Raw genomic sequence first — 25,355 nt, 5'->3', positions numbered from 1 at the left:
TGGGAATATACCCAGAGGAGCTCAAATCACTCTATGAAAAAGATACCTGCACATGCATGTTTATTGCAGCATTATTCACAATAGCAAAAACATGGAACCGACTGTGCTGCCCACCAAAAGAGGACTGGATAAAAAAAAATGTAGTACATATGCACAATAGAATATTATGCAGCTATAAAGAATGACAGAATTATGAACTTCTCAGCAACTTGGATGGACTTAGAGTCTATAATACTGAGTGATCTATCACAGAAACAAAGAACTGAGTATCACATGTTCTCACTCATAAGTGGACCTTGAACATTATCATAATACTATAAGAAAAGGATTGACAGTAGTGGGAAACTGCCAGGGGAGGGGGGAAGCAGGACTGGCAGTAGTGGGAAACTGCTGGGAAGGAAACACCTCATCAACAAGGGTACCTGCATAATGAACATTTGTAGACCTAACCCTGAATTGTACCCCACATCTTTAAAATAAAATTTTTTTTTAAATAAAATAAAAAAGAGAAAAAAGGAGAAGAAATGTGCAATTATACCGTCTTTTGTAAATGGCCTACATAAGACCTTTACTGGCATTCTTTGTTTTTACATGGATTTGAATTACTGTCTGTTGTCACTTGCTTTCAACCTGTAAAACTTCCTGTAGTTTTTCATATAAAGGAGATGTGTTAACAACAACAGCAACAAAAAAGAGGAACAGTTCAGTTGCTGTGCAGTAAGAAAGGTAGAAACCATGAGCACAGATGAGATATGTTTACAGATGTGTTAACTAGAAGTATGAAGTGATTTCATCAGCTGACATGATGTAAGAAAATAATAAGGAGGGGAAAAGTACTGTAATCATTTACAAAGAGTGGAAAACCAAACTTACTTGGAAAAGATAGCAAAAGTCCTTAATGGGGCTAATTAAGTACTAAAGACAAAGGAGTCAACAGGGCTGTGTGATTCTGATTTTTAAAAACACTTTGTTTCCCAAGGGAAGCCACAAGATAAAACAATGTGGCATAAATCAAGTTTGGAATTTTGATGGCTGAGTAATAGAGGAGGGAAAAAGGGCAAAGAAGTTGAGATTGTTACAAAAGCCACTTAACTGAACTGTGGCCTATTTTATGGGTATGAAGGAGGCAAAGATCAGAGAAGGATGATGGGAAGCAAATATGAATATAAACTTTTGATTACATCAAAGAACTTTTGGAATGTAGAAGTACTATTGTAAATGAATTGGAAAAATGGGAGCTGAGATAGTTCCCGGTATAACAAAGTCTAGGACATATATGACCATAGCAGTGGATGACTGTGATGATAGGAAGAGAACAGTTTTGGGAAATGACAAGATTTACAATTTAAAAGGCTAGAATGTTGGCTGGATTATCAACAAGAATGTTGAATTAACCATAAATAGTGACTGTGATAAGGGTAGAAAGGAAGATCAAATGAGTTGGGAGCTAAGTTTTTCAGTGAATGAGAGGGAGTGATCAGGAGGTTAGTAGAAGTTGTTCCTAGTAAGCTGAGCATTCCTCAGAAAAGATGAGGCTTTTAAATGAGGAAGAAGGGAAATGAGATGGAAGGGAAACTGACAAGCAAGGAAGATATCTACTCCACCTCCGGGCCCTGGGAGTCACAGCCATGAGACCTACCTACCTACCTACCTACCTACCTACCTACCTACCTACCTACCTACCTACATACATACATAAGATGTGCTTCCTCTGAAGTAGTCTTCATATTATTAGTACAAGTCGAGTCATCCTCAGTGATAGTGAGCCTTATGGGTTACAACTCATCATTGGATGAGTTGAGAAAATTTATAAAATGCTTAAAATATTTTGGAAGCCTACAAAAAAACTTCTAAACTATACAATTGAGGGAAATGGTGTTTGATTTTCAAAAGCAGAAGTCTTCTATTAAAAGGTTATTTAAAACTCCTCTGAAACGAAGGATAACAGGAACTGAATTACAAGTGTCATGTGTAGTTTATAAAATCAACCAGAGGCGCTGTTATCATAAAAGGTTAGGAACCAGTAGGATAAAATACCAGAGGATGAAATAAGATTATAATTTGAAAGCATCTGAAAAGGTAAAAGTTTATATACACAAGCAAGGTCATCATATTATTATGGAATGCAAATTGAGTATGAAATAAGAGATTAGCCTTCGGGCACTTTCCTCTGTAGGTATATTGTTCATTTTTCAGTTGTGTCTAAGCACAGGCTTGAATGCCAATCAGTCACGTATTTAGGGTGCCCAGCACAGTGGGGTACACAAGTATTTGCAAGAACAGGTTTTGCCCTTATGAGGTAGACTAATTATGTATAAAAATTACTAGAGAAAAAAAAAGCCAGCATGGAGCCAACTACTAAATAGTGTGGCACAAATGTAACAAGAATTTAGAAAAAGTAATCATTATTAGGAGTCACAGTAACCACTAATTAGATTATCCTTGCAGTAAGCATTGTCCCTCCATCTAATGATTTATTTAAGGGACTGTCATCAGTAAGAGCTTTTGGCACATGAAAAAGAAAGTAAATAAAACTAACTAGAAAAATACAAACGAAAGCACATTTTGTCACTCTTCTAACCAGAAGGTCACTGAGGCGTTATATGTTCATAATAATCTTGATAATTTAATTAAAAGAAGAAAATCCAACTATCAAAACAAAAAATATCAACAAATTTCACCCTTTCAACTCTCTTGTCAGTAATTAAAACCTCCGCAATCAACCACTTATTTAACTAGTTCATACGCAGAAGAGTATTAAGTATTACTGGAGATATTCATTCGATGTAAGATACTGCCTGCCTTTAAGGAATTTACAGTCAAACTTGAAATAATTAGAACAGATGGAATGTTGTAAGACAGTGAATAATTAGGTTCTCTTTTTTCGAATCAAATGTTCAACAAAGTCATGGTGAGGCATGTAGTATTTTAAGAGTTAAGAAAAAAAGAAAACCTATAAAGCCTGATGTATACCAGGTCAGCTTCAAAGAGGAAGTGGGAGATGAGATCGACTTGGAGTTGAATATCTAGGGAGATCAAAAATCATAATACAGAAGCCGCGAACAATGCAAAGGCCAGCTTTTTAAACTGAAGACTATACATGAAATACTGGATAGTATGTCTGGGACCTCAAAAGTCGGCAAAACAAAAATGGTGTATATCCTAGAACTTCAACTTTATTCAATGACAACTGACATAAAACGTTATAGTTAGGTGAATAAAAACACATAATGGAGTAGAATACAAAATGTGTGAATTTGTTTTCAAGTGATAGATAAAATTGTGCTAAAATTTATATATATATATATATTTTTGTTTTGTTTTGTTTTTGGAATCAGAGTCTCACTCTGTCACCCAGACTGGAGTGCAGTGGCATGTACAAAGTCACCACAGCCTCGACCTGCTGGGCTCAGGTGATCCTTCCACCTCAGCCTTCCAAATAGCTGGAACTACAGGCACGCACCACCACGCCCAGCTAATTTTTTGATTTATTGTAGAGATGAGGTCTCACCAAGTTGCCCAGGCTGGTCTCAAACCCATGGGCTCAGGTAATCCTCTCACCTCGGCCTCCCCAAGTGCTAGAATTATAGATGTGAGCTACCAGGAAATGTAATGATAGGGAAAGGAGAAAAAACTGAATCGCTGAAGTCAAATGTAGGACTTTTTACCTCCTAACATATTGCTACCTACTCCCTAAATTACGTTAGATTTAATGTAGTAGAAATATAGATTTTTTTTAAGTTCTCAAACTGAAAATATAACATGATGATTAATCTGCCACAAATATACAGGATGAATTACAGGAAGTGGGAGTGGGAGATAGGGTGACTTGGGAACACGGGTGAGATTATTGCAGTAGTCCAAAGTTCTCCCTATGAAGACATGGCCTCAAATGTGTGTATGAGCTTAAAGTTCACAAACAGAAACCACAAGAAGAAAGGTTGGAGAAAACAGAGGTAAGAGCACTCAATGATAAATATAAAAACAATTGTAATGTAAATATGGAGATGATATAACTAATGAAATGCTGTATTTATACTGTCTCAGGAATCTCAAGCAAGAAACACACAAAGCTAAGATAACTCTGTTTCCTTTGACTCTAGATTTCACCTGTGCATCAGTGTTTATGCCTAGGGGAAGGAGCAGGAAGCAGGGTGGGTTGGTTCTAGGAAGACGGTCACTACTTGGGTAGGTGATGATTGTGGTTCCAGACCCGCAAGTTCATTAGGAAAGAGGTGGAAATACAGATAGGCCTACTGGTCAGCTCTGGTGGCTGAATTTACTGTATTCCCTGGTGAAAAAGAAAGAATATAACAGTGACCTAATAGTTAACACCCACAGACCAAGACCAAGAGACTGCCAGCTACATAATGCTATTAATTTTGAAAATGGGAGCATAATTGGCTACCACTTACCACCTGTGATTGATGTTAGTGCTTCAATAAAAGAGAAAAGAGACAATCTGAGACTAGTGATCTCAGAGGCTGTGGAAACCTCTAGCTGGGCCTCTTAAAGATCGTGTTGACAATTTTATTATAAACCTCTCCTAGAGGAGTTTCTTACTTTCATCTGTAATTTGTCATATCCTCACATTCATGTGACTAATAATTTTCTTAAATCACTCTTGCCATACTTGAAAACAGAGAAACCCAAAGTGTTTTTTTAGTGCAGCTGAGCTCACTAAACAAGCTCATGCTTGTTTTCCTTCTTCACATTATTCTACTAAAAAAAAAAAGCAGTAGCAGAGAACAGGGAAGAGAGACTGAGTAATTTTAGCAGCTCTTCACCCATTTACTTATTTTAGGAGAATAAGCCTTCAATGGTGTAAAAGAACATTTTGTAAGAATTTTAAGGTTCCATACAGTATAACTTCTTCTTGCTCTGTGACTCTGACTGATGTCACATTCATATCTTCTCTGGCATGATAGAGAGAGGACCATGACCTTCTTTCCTCCAGCCATAATGAAGCCAAGATAGTGGTACAGAACAAAATATACTAGAGAAAGAATAAGATTTAATCTAACATTAAAAAACTCACCTTTCATGAAAAGTAATGACTCATGTCACATGGAGGTCAGAGGGGCAGTAGGTCCAGGGTAAAACTGAATTCCAAACATCTTTTATAAATTATTTGATCATTGAATAACTACTTCGATTCCTGAACAAATCATTCACTCTTCTTCCTTTATGCCTTTGCTCAGGATGTGCCCTTTTCCTGAAAAAGAGCCTCACACTGAACTCTTTTCTCCTTTATCTTCTCAACCCAAAGAAAAACTAGCACATATTAAGCATTATATAAATATCAGCTATTAATTTATCATTATTATCATTTAGAATTATTTAAAAGATTAGAAATAATGGATGCAAAACACCCACCATAGTTGGTCTACCACAAAGGAAATGTTCACAAAATGGTCATCATCATCATTATTATTGTTAGCATGCAATTAAAACAACTTTACACAGCTGTCTGTTAGCTACTTGAGGGCAGTACTGTTAGCTACTTGAGGGCAGCTATGAAGTCTTCATATATTCATATTGAAAATATTTGTTAAATATCCATAATGTACAAGTCACTGTGAAGTGTATCAACAGAGATACTTGAAGGACAAGCTAGTTTGCAGCATCAAAATTTCCTAAACTACCTGCCTGGGTTTCCCTGTCACTTTCTATATTACCTATCACCGAACACTTTCACACAATATTTTAAATAGCTCCCTAATTATTCATCTTGTGGCATCAGAGGAGGGTTTCCTTGCCTTATTCATGATTGCACCAATGTAATAAATATTCACCAATCACCTTATTAAGACTTCTGCTCTTATTTCTAGAAATCACAATTGTATCTATAAAACATAAACATTTTTGTGAAAATTTCTCCCTACTCATCAGTCTTAGTTTATGAATTTTCAGCTATTTGAGCTTACAGATTATATATTGTTACTTTTAATTAATTAATTAAAATTCACATGTTTGGTTAAATACTGAAAATATATTTTCTTTGTCCATAGCTTTTGTTTTTCAGATTACAAAGAGAAAGACATGAAATCACACGAACATTTTATTTCCAGAATAAGATGTGAGATTTATGTCAGTCCAAGATCGAAGTCAATTCCAAGATGACAATAAGGTAACATCATAAACTCCACATAATTATTTGCTAGACATGACTTCTGAGGTATCTTCAGATCAAAAATTAAGTGGACTACCAATCCAGGTTTCTTTCATCAGGGTCAATAACCCCTCATTTTCATCATACCACTCAGGCTTAACCTAGTCAAGCAATTTTTCAACTTGAAGAATAAGTAATTGGTATATATTCATCTTGTGAGGTTCTGCTCACAATTTTTAATGCTGAAGGGAAGTTATAATTCCACTCTAATTGCAATCAGTGGGAATAAAAGATGAACTTTTTAGCATCTTTATTTTGTTCCCATCCTCTATACCAAAGCCACTTTTCTAAACAGAGACAGGGATTTATATCAGATTTTTAGGCTGCCAAGATAGATGTAGACAAAGACATGTCTATACATCAGCAGAAATTCTGCACATATTAAACGATAGCTTGAAATTAAAGTCTTAGAGGAATTAATTTCAACCCGTATCAGCTGATATAATAAATAATATTTCTATACTCATGTAATCTTCTTCAACAATAAAACCTATGTTAAAGACTTTTAAAATATAAAGGTGGTTTTAGCTTTTAAATCCTCTTAAGAGTTTTCTAAAACTTAGCTTTATGTTCTGCTCACACTTTCTCTCCATTAAGACAAATCCCATTTTCTTTGATAACATCACATCATTTCCACTGACATACTAATGGATCCCACTGTGTGTTACGAGTTTATGGCTATATGATTCATTTCTATGATAATCTCACTTTCATTAATATAACAGCTCCAATTGTAGTACATCAATTCCTGAGATATCCACATTCTCATCCTAATGACTTTTTCAACCCTTAATGGGTTTTAAAAGAGAAGAGTCACATTGTTCTGAAGAAAGAAAAAAAAAACAATAACAAAACTCTGTAGGAGACTTAGAAATTTCAACCAACTACATTGCTAGTGCCCTCTCAGCAAAATGGCAATCATTCAAGAATGTTGTTATCCAACAATTTGCATACATGCAGTACATTTTCTCAAAAGGATCTCAGAGAATATAACAAAAAACCCCAAAACTATGGAGACAAAAATAAACTTCCAAAGGTATTCAACATATATTGCTACATATTCTGGATTATACTCATTGTACTATAAAGATACTTAATCTGATAGCTACGGGACTGGGGGACTGTGGATGGGCTTCAAAGAGCAGATAAATCGCTGATAGTGTGTGTGTGTGTGTGTGTGTGTGTGTGTGTGTGTGTGTGTGTGTGTGTGTGTGTGTATCACATATATATGTTATAGATGCGTACATTTAAGGAAATAGTCCACAGCTTTCATCACATTCTAAAAGTAGTCTTCATGAGCCTAAAAGAAAAAAAAAGAGATTAAAAACCTCACCATTGGTTTATTTCTATAACATGAATTAGAGGATTCCAGCTTTCATATATAAATAGATATGGAAGGAAATAGAAATAGTACTTTTAGCCCTAAACACCTATATCATGGTACCAATATTAACTTAGAATTATTTAAAAAAAAAAAGAGAATTAATACAAAATTATAGTTTTCACTTAAGAAAGGTCAAAATATGACTTAAAATTAGAATATGGTAGTAGATGTTTATACCCTTTTCATGAGAAACAGAACTGTTTGAATCAAAGACAGATATTTTCACATAAATCAGTTAGAGAGTCTATGATCAATGGTAAAAGGGAATGAAAGTGAAATTTATGTAAGGAGGTTGGGAAATTTTTTATCTTAAGAGTTGACATGAGAATTTCTTTTCTTGTAAGACGTAGCCTTGAAAAAAAAAAGCCTGCTTGGGGGCAAGCCCATTTGGAGACCAAAACATGGGAGAAAAGAAATAAATTCATCCAAATGAGACAAATAGATGATTTTTGCTCAGAGAGAAAAAAGAAGACAGGAAAAGAGGGAGAAAGAACTTAGAGATGGCAAGAGATTGAAAAAAATTTGAAAGTAAGGGCCAAGAAAACTTATCTTGTGGAAGAATAGCTAAACAAAATTAACCAAAAATGGTGCCCAGGAGCAGATCTAAGTTTTGTAGGTATAAGCGGACACAGTTTTGATGGTTTTTGTTAAAAGAAACAAACCTGCCAGCCTGACCAGTAGAGTCAGATCTCATCTCTACAAAAAATTTTTAAAATTAGTCAGGCATGATGGCACATACCTGTAGTCCAAACTACTTGGGGGGGCTGAGACAGAAGGGTCACTTGAGCCTAAAAGATCAAGGCTGTAGTGAGCCATGATGGTGCCACTGCACTCCAGCCTGAGTGACACAGTGAGACACCCAACTCAAAAAAAAAAGACCGGCACAGTGGTTCATGCCTGTAATCCCAGTAATTTGGGAGGCCAAGGTGGGAGAATCATTTGAGCTCAGGAGTTCAAGACCAGCCTAGGCAATATAGTAAGATCTGTTCTCTACAAAAAATCCAAAAAAAATTAGCCCAGGTAGTGGCCCACACCTGTAGTCCCAGCTACCTGGATGGCTGAGACAGAGGGATTCCTTGCGCTCAAGAGGCTTTGTGTGCTAAGATCATACCACTGCACTTCAGCCTATGAGACAGAGTGAGACCCTGCCTGAAAAAAAAAAAGAGAGAGGGAGAGAGAAATAAACTCAGACTGTCAAATCTCTAATTAGAAACAAACCTTTGGAAGAAACATATAAGTTGAACTTCCTAAATTTTTAGCTTTATTACTTTCATGGAAATTCATGACAAGCCATGTCAACCATCCATTTGAAATTGTTTTCTCTGAGATATGTAAATATTGTCTCCTATACATATTCATCAAATCTCTTCAACTCAGAATGCTTTGAATAAACGTTATTTTTGTGTGAAATCAAAGAAGGAGCTGAACTTCTCATGAGATAGAAGAGAGGCCCCAGAAACAGGCATTTCAGAGACAAGCTGGTCCTGAGGACATAAGTCTTAGACTACAAAAATTTCACAGAAATCTTGAAGAAACCACTAAACTGAGATGAAGGAGGGATATCAAGTTAATTGTGCTTAGTTCTTAAGGGGCAGGGAAGCCCTCAACTGACATCTTGCTTACAAATGTAGGCTTAGACAGCAGGTCTTTTGGACAAATGTGGAAAAGCAGGCATATGCAACTCTACAGATCAAAATGCACACAAAAGCAAAGTAGGGTGGTGAGAGTAGACTTTACTTGAGTTCTCATTCTGCTATGTGCAGAACACCTCTTAAAATCCACATCTTCCTTACTAACAATTTTGTCCCCCTGAGGTTACCTTAGGCAGGCATTGAGGCATTACATTAAACAGGAGATGCGAGGATTCTGATTTTCATGAAAGGCAATGCAACATGATGGCTAGGAAGCCTGGGAGTAACTGCAGCCCTTATTAATTGTGTGATGTTAGTCAAGTTACTTAATGTTCTAAAACTCTGTTTCCTCATACATACAGTGAGGATAATATGGGACCTACCACACTAAGCTATTGTGATGATGAAGCGAAGTAATCTTTTGAAGCACTTGATACTGAGTATGAAATCTAGTTATTGATCAGTAAACCTATTACTATTACCTGAACTACAACTACTTCTATCACTGTTATAAGCCAATGAATTTAACAGGCTCACAAAAGGACTCTAATTCCAAGGAATATGATTGGAGTCTCTAAAGACTATCTTGGATATCCCATCTCATAAAAATGCATACATTCATTTCCTTCTTAGAGAGGCTGAATTGATGGCACAGGGAAAGCTGGAAAGCATAATATATCAGGAATTCAGGCTGAATTTGAAAGAGTTCAGGAATAATTATTGTTCTGGTTAAATGCCATAGTACTTAATAATCTATTAAAATAAGTTTTATGAATGGTTTCCAGAAACGTGCCACTGTACTCTACTCTTGGCCTTGAATTCTTTTTTATTTAATTTTATTTTATTATTTTATTTTATTATAATGACATGGGGTACACGTGAGCATTAACTACATAGGTAGGCTGCATGCAGGTGATGTTTGTGATTCCAACTGGCCCTCATTCTCCTAGTAGTGAACCTGGTACCCTTTGTGTTGTCACGTTTCCGCACCCCACCCATCTCCCTCTCCCCTGCCCTAAGCAGTGCCTATGACTGCCAATCCTCCCTTGTGTTAATGTGACAAATGTTTAAGACCCACTTATGAGTGATAACACACGGTATTTAGTTCTTTGTTTCTGTGAGAGATCACTTAGTATACGGTCTCCATCTCCATCCAAGTTGATGCAAAGTCCATGATTTTGTTCTTCCTTATGGCTGCATAATACAACAATTGTGTATATATACCACATTTTCCTTATCCAGTCCATTCTCAATGGGCAGTGGGGTTGGTTCCATGTTTTTGCTGTTGTGAATAGTGTGGCAATACATGAATGTGCAGCTGTCTTTTTGGTAGAATGATTTATGTTCCTTCAGGTATATCCCCAGAAGGGGAATTCCTGGATCATATGGAAAGTCAATTTTTAGTTCTTTTAGGAATTGCCACCATCACTTTCCATAGAGGTTGAAATAGCTTGCACTCCAGGCAACAGTATAGAAGCATTCCCTTTTCTCTTCACCCATATCAGCATCTGTTGCTTTTTGATTTTTTAAAGATGGCCATCCTTACTGGAATTAGGTGGTGTCTCATTATAATTTTGATTTACTTTCCTCTGGTGATTAGTGAGGCTAAGGATTTTTTTCATGTGTCTGTTGGCTGCTTGTATGTCTTCTTTGGAGAAGTGTCTGTTCAAGTCCTTTCCCAGTTTTAAAGAGGTTGTTTTTTTTTTTTATTTCCTTTCACTTTGTTTGAGGTCCTTGTAGATCCTGGATGTTAGGCCTTTGTCAGATGCACAATATGCAAATAATTTTTCCCATTCTGTGGTTGTCTCTTTACTCTATTGATGGATTCTTTTGCTGTACAAAAGCTTTTTGGTTTGATGAGGTCCCACTCATCTATCTTATCTTTTATGGCATTTGTTTTTGAGGACTTAGTCAAGAATTTGTTGCCTACTCTAATGTGCATAATGGTATTTACTATGTCTTCTTCTAGGATTCTTATATTTTGAGGTTTTACATTTAAGTCTTTGATCCATTTTGAGTTGATTTTTGTGTATGGTGATAGGAAGGGGTCCTGTTTCATTCTTCAGCATGTGGTCAGCCAGTTTTTCCAGCACCATTTGCTAAATATGATCTCACCCAGTGGTTGTTATTGATGGTTTTGTCAAAGATGAGCTGGTTGAGAGATCAAGGTTTTGCTCCCAGAATCTCTATCCTGATCCATTGGTCTATATGCCTGTTCTTGTACCAGTACCAGACCGTTTGATTACTGTAGCTTTATAGTAAAGTTTAAAGTCTGGAAGTGTAATACTTCCTGCTTTGTTACTTTTGCTGAGGATTGTGTTGGCTATTCATGGTCTTTTTTTTTTTAAGTCAATAATATTTAATGTCAGTTACACATTTCATTAGGGGAAAAAATGCAGCAAATGGAATAAGGTAGGATAAAAAAAAACCACAACCACCAAGTTTATACGTGTCCTTCTATCTCCATCTGGGATCAGGTCCTCCCAACATCAGGCACAGCAGCTGCACTTGTCCAATGCCTCTTTGCAGACACAGCCCTGGGCACACTTGGCACAGCCCATGGGGCAGCAGGAGCAGAAGCTCTTCTTGCAGGATGTGCATCTGCACTCTTTGCACTTGTAGGAGTCAGCACAGGCGCAGGAGCCACCAGCGTTGCAGGAGCAGTTGGGGTCTATGTCGATTCAGGCAAGGCTAGAGTTGCAGGCGAGAGGGAAGAGGCAACAAAGCACGTGGAAGGTTTCTATTCATGGTCTTTTATGTTTCCATATGAATTTCTGTATTGTCATTTCCAGGTCCGAGAAAAATGTTGTTAGTAATTTGATGAATATCACATTGAATCTGTAGGATGCCTTGGTAGGATGGATATCTTGACAATACTGATTCTTCCAATCCATGAGCAAGAAATGTTTTTCTGTTTATGTCATCTTTGATTTCTTTGAGCAGTGTTTTGTAGTTCTCATTGCAAAGGTGTTTCACTTCTCTTGTTATGTGGATACTAAGGTATTTCTTTTTGTGTGTGTGCCTATTGTGAACCGGATTACACTTTTTATTTGGTTCTCTTTCTGCCTGTTGCTGGTGTATAGAATTGCAGCTGTCTTTTGCATATTGATTTTGTACCCTGAAACTTTACCCAAGTTATTTATCAGTGTGAGGAGGCTTTTGATGGACTCCCTCGGATTGTCAAGGTAGAGAATAATATTGTCTGCAAAGAGAGATAGCTTAACTTCCTCTTTTTCTATTTGGATACCCTTGATTTCCTTCTCTTACCTGATTGCTCTGGCTGAGACTTTCTAGCACTATGTTGAACAGAAGGGCTGAGAGTGGGTATCTCTGTCTTGTTCCCTTTCTCAGGGGGAATGCTTCCAACTTCTGCTTATTGAGTAAAATGTTGGCTGTGAGTTGGTTGTAGCTCTTACTGTTTTGAGGAATGTTCCTTCTATGCATAGGTGTTAGGGTTTTTTATCAAGAAGGGATGCTGACTTTTGTTTAATGCTTTTTCTGCATCTAATGATATAATCATGTGGTTCTTGGCTTTACATATGTTCATGTATTGAATTATGTTTATGGTCTATGCCTGAATTGAGATAGAAAAAAAATGTTGTGATTATATCTTGAGGTGATGAAAAGGCACCAGGATATGAGCTGTTGAGAGCAAGAACCTTACTTTCTTGTTTCCCATGTGTACCTAATACAGATACTCAAAAAATAGTCTGTGAATGAATGAAAATCCAAAACAATTTCATTCTGGATAAATCAGATCTTCATAAAAGCAATAGAGATAAATATAAGGTTTGAACATTTGTGATATAACTTGAGAGGAAAAAAACAAGTGAGTTGCAGTAGCATATGTTAGAAAGGAAAAAAATGAGTGGCACAACACCAGTTATTCAAAGTCATAATACAGAAAGCTTCTCTGACCCTGGCTCTGTTACTGTCTGTTTCATAGTTAGAGAGAAAAGACTGAGTGGCCACTACTCACTGCTGGTCCCACATTGTACGGTACACAAATGGCTCTCAGTTCTCAAAATCATATTTGAACAAGGAGAAAAGACATATCAAAGTTACCACCAACCCAAATGATAAAGACCTGTAAAACAAGTCAGTTAAGTAACACTTAAGGAAATTATGGCTTGGATCCTGGACAGTACTATAAAATGGCATTTGAAGAGCTAGATATTTGCATAGCCCCAGAATCACTGAAAGAGGATCAGTGAAAAGAATCTATAGGAAAATACACACAGAATCAATAAATGATAGAAAAAATATGTTTTTTTAAACAAGGAAAGAGTTCAAATCATAAAGGTTCTGAGAGACTGTGAGTTCTTTTCACTGAATTTCTAATCCATGCACCATCCATTTATTCACTCATTCAACAAGGAAACGTTTAGTGCCTTCTGAGTGCTCTGTGTGATCTGTCCCTGTTCGATACCCTTCTTTCTCCTAAGTTCTATTCATTTGTTTAGGTCTAAACTGAAATGTTATTTCCTTAGATGCTTTCCCTGATTTCAAAACCTAAATAAAATCTCTCTCTCTCCTTCTTCATTGCTGATGTACAAGTTACATACCATAAAATCCACCCATTATCAATGTACCAGTCAATGAGTTTTATTAAATTAATATAGGTTTACAAACAACATTCCAACTCAATTTTAAAACATTTCCATTATCCCCCAAAACTTCCAGCATGACCATTTGTTGACAATCTTCCCTCCCAGCACCAGGCAGCCATTGATCTGCCCTTCAACCATATTGTTATGTCTTATGTGAAAATTTCATATATATTTAATCATTTCATATGCGTTCTTTCACTTAGGATGTTTCTGAGGTTCACAATACTTTGTTCCTTTCAATTGTCAAAATAAAATTCCATTGTAACAATAGGCTTCATTTTGTTTAGATATTTATTAGTTAAATATAGGCATTTGGATTATTTTTAGTTTGGGGCTACTGTGAGCAATGTTACTATCAAAATTCACACAGAAGTCTGTGTAGACATTTGTTTTTTAGTTCTATTGGATAGATACCTAAAAGAAGAATTGCTAGGTCACATGGCGTATGTATGTTTAACTTTTTAAGGATACAATGAAACTGCTTTCCAAAGTGGTTGTGTTATCTATACTACATTTCCACCAATAATGTATCACTGTTCTACTTTCTCTATATTCTGGACAACACTTGATATTCTCTGTCATTTTAATTTTAATCATTCCACAGGATGTGATATGGTACAGTATCTCATTATGATTTGAATCTACATTTCTTTAAAAACCAATAATTTTGAGTATATTTTCATGTGCATATTTGGTATCCTTATCTTGAAATGCTTTTTCAAATCCTGTATCCATTTTTTACTTGGATTGGTTTGTCTCCTTATTATTGAGTTACAGGAGTTTTCATATATTCTGGATACAGTCCTTTAGCAGATATATGATTAACATCTATTTTCTCAAATTCTCTGAGTTCTCTTTTCTGTTTTCTGACTAGTGTCTTTTGAGGGGCAAGAATTTAAATTTTTAGTTTAGATAAAATCTAATTTACCATTTTTCTTTTATGGATCGTGTTTTTATGTCATATCTAAGATCTTTTTTGCATAACTCAAGAACACAAATATTTTCTCTTATGTTTTCTTCTAGAAGTTTTAAACTACTTTTGCTGTTGGTGAAGTAAGGTTTACATTCCTTGTTTTGGTTTTATTTTGTTTTGTTTTGCTGTTGGCATATGGTATTCAAATGTTCCAGAACTGTTTGCTGAAAAGATTATCATTTCCCAATAGAATTACCTGTGTGATTTAGCACTTTTGCTAAAATCAATTAACTATAATGCTGATGAGTATATCAAAATCATGGACACCTATATAGTCCTTATTGTGCACAACAGTTATTAATAAATGCTTATCTTTGACAAGCTGGAGCATGAAAATGCATTCACAGTCTTCAATAAACAAATAATTGTTGTATACTTATAGTGTAGGCAATTCTGAAAATACAGAAGTAAATCAGACATGGAATCATCTACCAAAAATTTGTAATCTAGATTAGGAAGTAACAAAAGTCTCAAGAGAAAAAACATATAGTGGCATGGATATTTAGGTAGAAGGAGGTTACCTCTAAAAATATCTGCAAGGCTCCATGGTGACAGTGGCACTGAGGAATTTGATTCTGTAGAAATAAATTGAAGGGCATTTCAAAATGAGGACAAAGCTGAACACAGGCAAGGTGTCAAGAGAGTGGGAAATGGCAGAACATTGGTGAAATAGGAGAAATATTCAAAAGTGAGAGGATAGTAATATGGAAAATACATTTGGAAAGGTTAGTGCCAAACTAAAAAATTGGATTTTATTTTCTAAGCAATGGAAGTTACTTAAGGTTTACGAGAAGAAGAATATCATGATAGATGCTCATAGCTGTACCAATGCCAGTAAAATAAAACTGTTAAAAAACATTTATCATAATTTCTAAAATTATTTAATCTCATTTAGGAGATGCTGTAATTTAGTGCTTGCTCTAAGAGTTTCTGTGCCTATTCGTAGCCTGATACCAATTAAAGACAAATTCTTTAGATCTGAATCTTCTTTTTCCTTCATGTTTCTATTCATCTGTTCTCTCAATATATAATCCCAAGTGCCTTCTATATATTAGGCACTGGATACAGGTTGGTTTAAAAAAGAAAATAAAAGCCTATACTCAGCCTTCATGAAGTAAATTTACATACACACACAAAATATACTCACATACAGGCACATTACATGTAGAAATTCAGTTATTAAATAAATTGTGATGATTGTTAAAGAGCAATAGTATCTTTATAAATAGACCTTTATTTTTGAAATTTTGCCATTATGTATGTTAACCTATTTAATCCTTATAAAAGTCATTTTATGATAGTATTGCAAGCCTCACTTTACACATGAGGGTATTAAAGAACACAAGATTAACTCATACAAGTTCATAAACCGAAACATTAGAAAGTTAGCACTCTAACCCAGATCTCCTGATTCTAAACCCAATACTCTTACCATCATGTTTAGAGGTTTTAAATTACCTTTTCTTTTTCTAAATTAGCATGAAGAAATTTTAGTGTATGGCTTAATCCATGGCAGGATATGCAACACTGCAAAAATATCCTGCCCATTGTGGTCCATTTCTTGGCCATTTTATTCTTCCTACTCAAACAACCCCCGCCCCCATGCCACCTCCCCACCACACACAACACACACCCACTACAGAAGGATGCTTAATAAACGCCACTCTGGTCTAATGCTGACGGCTTGGCCCTGTGGGTCACATATACACTGTCTCATACTCTGAACAGTGAGGAGGATATTTGTTCTCTTAACAGAGCAGTCGTTTGTCAGAAAGTTTAGAAAGTTCAGACCGAGTCTCTCAGGGTAGAAAGAGAAGAAAAAAGAAAAAATTGAGAGCTGAGAAGACCCAGCAACGTCTATATACAGGTCAAGAATTTTTAATTGCTTCCAACCTGGTGAATTTGGCTTTAAAACATATCCTTAATTCAGGAAGACCAGACTCAAAGGAAATTTGTTCTAGAATAACATAAGAGCCAAGATGAGATTTAATGCTTCCTTAAAATAAATGATTGTTTTTCAAAGCCACAGTCTTGCTGTTGCCATGACACTGTGATTTGAGTTGGTCTCAGAGAACTGGATTTTTTTTTTTTAGATTACCCATTTGTATTTTATTCGAAATTTGTTTAGGAAATTTCTGGTAAGACTGATTATATTATATTAGAAATGTATTTTAACATAAAGTTCATCTTTTCACTAAAGATACAATGAGTTCTACACGCAAATTGTCACATGCGTCTCTTTATTTTTGATTCATAGTATTTTGGAATTTCCTAGGAGCAGGAGCTAAATCATCTAGATCAAATGGTGAGAAAAAATATTACAGGCTACACTTGACATATGGCAAAGAAGCAGAGTCCTAAGTTACTATTAAGTGAAAATAGTCCTAGAGCATCTATGACCCATTAAAAGACTTAAGAGAAGTGCAGATTACTGAAAAAAATTAAACAAAGCATTTTTGCATTTAACATTTTTGTATCTAATAATTGTGTCCTTTTCAAAAATCAAAATTATATAATTATTACAGTAATAATCATAACTCTAAAATAAGAATTAACTTAGCCTCAAGGAAAATAGCATAGCATAACCTCTGGGAGAAATAAGCACAACAGTTTTTTACCTTTTTATTTTGAAATAATTATATATTCATAGAAAGTTACACCAAAAAAGGTCAGAGAGGTCCTATACACCTTTTATCTAGCATCCTCCAGTTTTAACATCTCTTATAACTGTAGTATAATATCACAACCAGAAAACTGGCCTTGATAAAACCAGAGTTATTCAAGTTTAATCAGTTTTACATGCATTTATGTATGTGTATGTGTGTGTCCATGCAATATTATCATATGTGTAAATTCATGTAACAACTACCACAATCAAGATACAGAATGGTTCTGTCACTGAAAGTTTCCCTTGTGGCAGTCCTTTAAAGCCACATACACTGTCCTATTCCTAACCTTTTATGGCAATCATTTGTTTCCCATTTCTGTAATTCTACTATTTCAAAAATGCTACAAAAATGGAATCATGCAGTAAGTAACCTCTAATTATTTTACCCAGTATAATTCTCTGATGATTCATCCAGACTGTTCCATGTATCAATAGTTTGTTCCTTTAGTTGCTGAGTAATATTCCATAGTATAAATGTACCACACTTTAACCATTTACCCATTGATGGACATCTGGCTGTTACCATTAAGATTACCATAAACATTCATGTACAGTTTTTCATTTGGACATAGGTTTTCATTTCTCAGTTATGATTGTCCAAGAGTGCAATTGATAGAGTAATTGCATGTGTGAAACTAAATGAAATGTGATCTAAAACTGTCTTAGAGCATAGTAAACTGCAACCCGAGACTAGCTGAGACTAACCTAATTGCAACCTAACTTAGTGTGTAAACAAACCGCAATCTAACTGAGAGTATATTCGCAGAACAAGAATCTACTATAACAAAGATTGGAGGGAATGCTTCAGAAATCCATGTTCCCAGATGTCAGCTAATGGCCAAATAGGCCTTTCTAAGGATCAATAGCTATCTCAGTGCAGGCCTGCTGGCTAAGTTTCCACTACATATCAGATTTCTTCCTCCTTACTTGTGGGTTAATAACATTTTGCCCCGTTTTGGTAATCCTTCAAACAACAAATATGGAAAAGCAGGAAAAATTAACCATTTGCATTTTCAAGATTAGATTTTTTCTTTTTTTTTTTCATTTTTGAGTCAGAGTCTCACTCTGTCTCCCATGCTGGAGTGCAGTGGTACATTCACCGCCACCCCAGCGTCGACCAGCCGGGCTCAAGCGATCCTTCCACCTCAGCCTTCCACGCAACTGGAACTACAGGTGTGCCCAACTAACTTTTGATTTATTGTAGAGACGAGGTCTTGCGAGTTGCCCGGGCTGGTCTCGAACCCTTGGGTTCAGGGAATCCACTCCCCTCGGCCTCCCAAAGTGCTGGGATTACAGACTGAGCCACCGAGCCCAGCCAAGAATAAACTTTTAAAACATTTAATAGAGAATAATGTTGAAAATACATATATATATTTATATATTTACTATAGGTTAAATATAGTCTTAATACATTATTTCCCATTCAACTCTTGCACATTTCATATGAAAATCAAGATTGCATCATAGTTTTCATATTCTATATTTTGTTGAATTGTTGTGTTTATTAGTTACTATTACTAGAATAGAAGTTACTTTTATTTAAAGGAATCTAACAAAGAATAATGGGAATACTTCAGAGACTACAGCAGCTGAGCTTCAGTCAAACATAGGCTGCCAACCCCCCAGACCATGTTCATAGGGGGCAAATGCTGAACCCTAAGCCATTGAGTTGTTTCTGTAAGTCATTTTGTTTTTCTGTCTATGATATTGCCTAGCCCATTGCTGAGTGGAGCACTCTAAATGTCTACTGGCTCCAGTGTTGCCCAATTCATGAATCAGTCTTTGTGCAGATAAAGTCTACTAACTTTAATTTGTCTAAAGTTTTTCTTTTAACATGGGTTTATTTTATCAGAAACTGCCGAACTATTTTCCTTAGTGACTACATCATTTTATACTTCCATTAGCAAAATATGAATGATCCAGCTTCTTGGAATCCTCACCAGCATCTGGAACTGTCATTGTTTTTTTTGTTTTTTTTTTTTTTAGCCTTTCTGATGGTACACAGTCATATCTCATTATGGTTTTAATTTTTATTTCCCTAATGTTTAATGATGTTGAACATTTTTTGTGTGTGATTATTTGCCATCTGTATACCCTCTTCAGTGAAATGTTCGTTGCCCATTTTCTGATTGGATCATTTGTATTGTTGTTTGTTGAATTTTCAGTTCTTTATGTATTCTAGCTACAAAATATTATAGATATTTACATTCTTTGTCAGATATGTGGTTAGCAAAGATTTTTCTCCTGCATGTAATGTTTTAGAAAAAGAAAACTGGGAGACAGGTAGACATGATATGCAATTAAATTATTTCCTCCAGGGAATATCAGATCTAATCAGTACTCATCAGTTTTAGCCAGAAATACAAAGTATACTTAGGAATCTCAGAGTTAGAAACAATAATAAAGAACATCTGAAGAGTGGGAAATTTTTACCACATCTTGTTATCATCATTCTTACGATTAATCTCTTTGTGGCCCAGTGAATAAACACATCATGCAAAAATTTTTTCTCCATTCAATTCCTGTGACTGGTATTCTATAGAACTTTAGAAGGTGGATTTTTTTCATTGAAATGTGTTTAGTCGGTATAATAATTATTAATTACTTCTGGATTCATAGAGTAGTACTTCCAAAATTTTTCTTATATGTTAATGAAAATATTACTGGTTCAAATACAGTCTGATTTTATTTGTTATAGTCACTAAAAATAAGCCCACCTAAAATTTTCCACAGCTAAGATTGTATTTCAAAATGGCATACTGACTAATTTATAAATTGAATCTAAATTCTACCTTGAGATTCTATAATACAATAAAAATATAATTCAAGGCAACCCCCTCAGGTCCCCTCCCACTGTGGTAGCTTTCCTGTCCTCTCAATAAATCCTTCTGTCTCACACATAAACACACACACACACACACACACACACATAATTCAAAGAATTAATCTTTCTCTTCAAAAATTATCATGAAACAAAACTTACTTTTAAAATGATTGAAAAATAAATATTAAATGCATCATGGTACAATTAAAAAAGAGCTTTCATTTTAATTTTTGATAGAGAATTTATGCATGTGGAAATTATTGGACATGCTACTTAATAACTTGTTATTGTTTCTGACACTCAGCTTAATATCCTCTTCATATAAGTGGTAACTTCAAGTTATTAATGGCATGAACATGTTTATATAAAAACAAAATTAATATTTTTCCTTATTTACCATCATTTAGTTGAGAAATTGTATGAAGTAAAGTTATTTTAAATGTATATCCCCAGATGTTTTTATGTGAATTATGCTACTAGACAGATACAACATATAAATGTCAGTGAATGATTTTAGAGTGTGGGTGTATAGAAAAGTAAAGTGGAAACAGTGGTATGTTAGCAAATAATTGACATAGAATGTCTGAATATTGAGGCATGTTAACATAAATATGAGTCAAAAAAAATAGCAATAGTCCAAGGCAACTTTAGAAGACACATAAATCAAATACACAGTATATGAGAATTGAATAATTCTTGGAACTGGGAACTGGCATTTGGTGCCTATAAAGCAGGTACTTCTTAAGCCTAAGGAAAAAATAATGGTAGTGTGCCACCTAGAGGGCAATAAGGTCATTTTAACAGTGTAATACATTTTAACTGAGTTGTTCCCCAACTTCAGAGCCAGAAAGCTTTTAACTTTTGCATTTAAAAAGGGAGAATTTTTTCTTCTGAGAAAATTTAAAAAGCCAATGTTTGTTAGCTGTCAGGAAGTGAACTGTATTCTAGTACATGGAAAGCATGGAAAGAAAACCATCTCAGGCTAAAAGCCAGAGTTGATGGTATGGCTTTCTGTGTCAAGAAGAATTTGGTAAAAATAAAAACATACAGAATCAGACAGTCCCGTGGAATTGAGTTTGAAGATATGCTTGATCTTGTTAAAGCTGAAAAGACTGGAGAGCAAGTGGAGCCAGGAGAAGAGCCAAGATGATGGCTAAACATTATCAGATATTTTCATTTAAAATTGGAAAAGGAGATTTTTTCCCTGAGACATCTCTGAATAAGTAGGCACATAATGCTTCTGAAAGGTCATTCTAAAAAAAATAATAATAATTCTATGCAGTAAAATGGTTTCTGTTAAGAAAATATTACATTTAATTTCAAATTTCTTGAAAAATAAATAAGGTTTACCACATTCTTTACTATAATTTTTCTGTGTTTTGGTTCTCACTGTTTCAATTATCCAGATCAAATAAATGAAATAGGGTGATGTGGAAACATGATAAAATTTATTTAAAGGAATGAGACTTTAACAAATATTCAAGACCTATTTCTGTCCCAGTCTACTACTTCTCACTTGCCACTTGCAGGATTCTGTACCCTAGAACAGAATTGGCAAGATGTGTTCACACAAATTTGACAATTATACAGTGGCAAAACATGTCTAGTGTGTCACCTTTCAAAAAGTTAATTCTGAGGTGATGATTTTTGCTAAAACTTGTTGTTCAAACTAGTCAGTTTAAATATATGACATATAAATCTATAGAATACTTAGGAAAAAAATCTTCAGCACATAGGGCTAAGAATTCTTAGAATTCACACAAAAACATGATTCAGAAAAGTAAGTATTGATAAACTAGACATCAAAATTTAAAACCTATGCCGAGAAATACCTTGTTAATATGATAAAAGACTACAGACAGGGAAAAAATATTCACATATATTTGGCAAAGAAGTAGTATGAAGGATATGTAAAGAGCTCTCAAAATTCAACAATTTAAAAACATTCAATTAGAAAATGAGCAATAGATGTTTCAGCTAAGATGATATACAGAAAGCAAACAAGCACATGAAAAGATGTTCAACATTATTTGACTTTAGGAAAATTAAAATTAAAACCAAACGAGATAATATTATACATCTATCAAAATGGCTAAACAGCGACAACAATAAATGATTGTGAGGATGTGGAGAAATTATATTTCATACTTTTCTGGTGAGATAATAATTTGGCTGTTTCTTATTTTAAAAAATAATAAACATGTAACTACCATATATATCCCAGCAATTGCACTCTACACAGAAAAATAGAAACGTATTTTTATGCCAAAATTTGTAAATGTTTAAACAGCTCTATTTGTGATTACCAAAAACTGGAAACTACTCAAACGTCTGTCAACCATTGAATGCTTAAACAGACTATGGTACACCCATAACATTGAATGACACTCAGCAATAGAAAAGGATAAACTACTGATACGAGCAGCTTGGGCAGATGTCAAAGGAATTATGCTGAATGAAAAATTCCAATCCCAAAGGTTACATACTATATGATTCCATTTATACAACATTCTTTAAATGACAAAATTATAAAGATAAAGAAAAGATTAGTGGTTATTAGAGATTAGGGAGTAGAGTGAGGCAGGAGGGGTGTCAGTATGGCTATAAAAGTTTAGCCCAAAGCTGCCTCCTTGCATATTATGGACTTGACCTAGAGGTTTCTCTGTAACCTTTCATTGTAACCTAACTGAATGTGTAAACAGACTGTCCTCTATTTTGGGACAATCACCAAGCGTTGGTCAATCACGTGTGGCCAACTATGCAAACTGTGTTCAAATAAAGCAAACACAGCCATAACCCATCCAACTGTTTCTGTACCTCATTTCTGTTTTCTGTGGGTCGTTTTCTTTTCTCTGTCCATAAAACTGCTTCCACCACGTGGCCGCGTTAAGAATCTCTGAGCAGGCTCAGAAGGCTCAAAGATTTGAATCATCTTTGCTCAGTTAAACTCTATTAAATTTAAGGGTTTTGTTTTTTTCCTTTAACAAGGATCAACACAAAAAAATATTTATGGTGACGGAACTGTTCTCTGCCGTGATTGTGGCATTAGTTACCAAGGACCTACACATGTGAGAAAATTGCATAGAACCAGGATACACACACACACACACACACACACACACACACACACACACACACAAATACATGTAAAACTGTTGAAATCTGAATAAGTCTATGGATTGTACCAACGTCAATCTCCTAGTAGTATGATAGTATGTAATATCATACTACAATTATGCAAGATGTTATCACTGGGGAAACTGGATACAGGGTATATGGGATCTTTATTTCTTACAGCCATGTTTACATCTACAATTATCTCAAGATAAAAAGTTTAATTAGTACAAAAGAATAATAAAAATAACTAATAAATACAATAATTCAACAAAATATAGCATATATAAACTATGAAGCAGACTTGATTCTCTTATGATCTGTGCAAGGCTTGAGTGGGAAAAAATAAAATAAGTCTATATACAACCTATAGTAAATATATAAATATATGTATGTATATGTTCAACATTATTCTCTATTAAATGTTCTAAAATTCTATTCATGAAAATGCAAATGGCTAATTTTTCCTGCTTTTCCATATTTGCTGTCTGAAGGATTACTAAAATGGGATAAAACTTTTTTTTCTTTTTTTTAATTGTAAAGATGTAGAGTACAATTCAGGAGAAAATATTATTAACCCACAAAATAGCGAGGAAGAAATCTGATATGCAGTGGAGACTTAGCTAGCAGACCTGCACTGAGATAGCTATCGATCTTTAGAAAACCCTATTTGCAGGTTGGCCCATAGCTGACATCTGGGAACGTAGATTTTTGAAGTGTTCTCACCACTCTGACAGATACTGCACCTAAACTGTTCTACTGAACACCTGTTTTTCTTCTAGGAGTCTAGGATTTGGGTATGTGGTAAGCAGTGTGTCTACATAAGCAGCCCTCAGTAAAAATCCCTGGCACTGAGTCTTTACGGAGCTTTTCAGGCAGACAACATTTCACATGTGTTCTCACAAATTACTCTTAAGAATTAAGTGCATTTTGTGAGACCCCTCTGGAAGGAGACACTTGAAAGCCTGAGCCTGATTCCAGGGTCATCTTAGGGACCCGTGATCATTTGAATAATAAAAAAAAAAAAAAGGGAGGAATGCACTCTGCCCTATGACCTCTAGTTTTCAATCCAATAGGCTACTCCTTCCAGTTTCCAATTTACTAATCTGAGATTATATCCCTGGGAAGATTCAGATAAACATTAAAAATGTGCTTTTGTAAATCTTACCAAGGCTGAGCTAGGGATGAAATAGAGTTCATCTGTATTAATTTCAGAATACTTTTTCTAACTTTTAACTTCACAGACAGGGATGCTACTTTATTACTTAAGCATTTGGATAGACACAAATTCTCATCCATATCAAAGTTTTCTTTCAAGTGTATTTCTTTGACCATCATCTCTCTTATCTCCAGCTAGCATAAACTTCACAGTTAGAAATAATTTTTTAAAAGAAGAAAAAATATATTTCAAAATATAGGACTAAAGAAACAAGTGATTTTTTTTTCTTTATGGTGATTCTATTAAAATAAGTGCAAAGCAAAAACAAACAAAAAAATATACAAATCCTGATGACCTGAAACACAGAGTAATGTAAAGAAAGGTTGGCCCATGCTTTTACCTCATGTCCATCCCAAAATTCCAGGGAAATGACAAATATGTTCATGAATAAATCCAAAATCATGTTGGAAAAACTAGATCAGCAGGTCAGAACCAGATGGATGGGGAAAAATAAACAGTGGTGAGGCTTCCACCAATGCAGGGAAGGGAAGGGGTTTATGAAGATGCTTTCTGACCACCTGCCTGGTAGTCAGTGATGGCCACAACTGCATGCACCCCGTGCTCTGCAATCACTGCCCCATGGTGAGTGAGCTCATAAGGCTGATTCTCCAGTCCAGCTTTAACAGCAATGAAACAAGCATTTTGCTCTCTATTCAGCTCTTTTGTATATTTCTCCTTTACTTTGGAACCTACAGCATTGCATTTACAAGGAAAATTTAATAAATGCTAAATGATTGACCAAAAAAAACTTTAATTTTAT

General features: G+C 35.1%; 1 protein-coding gene across 1 annotated transcript; it reads right to left on the bottom strand.

Moving 5' to 3' along the window:
- Positions 1-11,674: 11,674 nt before the first annotated feature.
- MT1HL1 (metallothionein 1H like 1) lies at positions 11,675-15,770 on the bottom strand. Its single transcript, XM_021712899.1, has 2 exons — positions 15,725-15,770; positions 11,675-11,858 (listed from the first exon to the last, which is right to left on the bottom strand). The coding sequence occupies exons 1-2, from the start codon at positions 15,768-15,770 to the stop codon at positions 11,677-11,679; spliced, it is 228 nt and encodes a 75-aa protein (XP_021568574.1). The 3' UTR covers positions 11,675-11,676.
- Between the last annotated feature and the right edge of the window lie 9,585 nt (positions 15,771-25,355).

Source organism: Carlito syrichta, unplaced genomic scaffold, assembly GCF_000164805.1.
Source record: "Carlito syrichta isolate Samal-C Ts95f unplaced genomic scaffold, Tarsius_syrichta-2.0.1 Scaffold303708, whole genome shotgun sequence".
Taxonomy (NCBI): domain Eukaryota; kingdom Metazoa; phylum Chordata; class Mammalia; order Primates; family Tarsiidae; genus Carlito; species Carlito syrichta.
Note: the sequence above shows the minus strand (reverse complement) of the source record. Positions and strands in the feature narration are given on the sequence as shown.

What these genes read in the sequence shown, in the direction of transcription:
- MT1HL1 (XM_021712899.1), bottom strand. Translation starts at nt 15,770, where the DNA reads ATGAAGGAAAAAGAAGATTCAGATCTAAAGAATTTGTCTTTAATTG. An exon ending in AAAGAATTTGTCTTTAATTG is followed by an intron (nt 11,859 to 15,724) that starts GTATCAGGCTAC and finishes GAATCGACATAG; the next exon opens with ACCCCAACTGCTCCTGCAAC.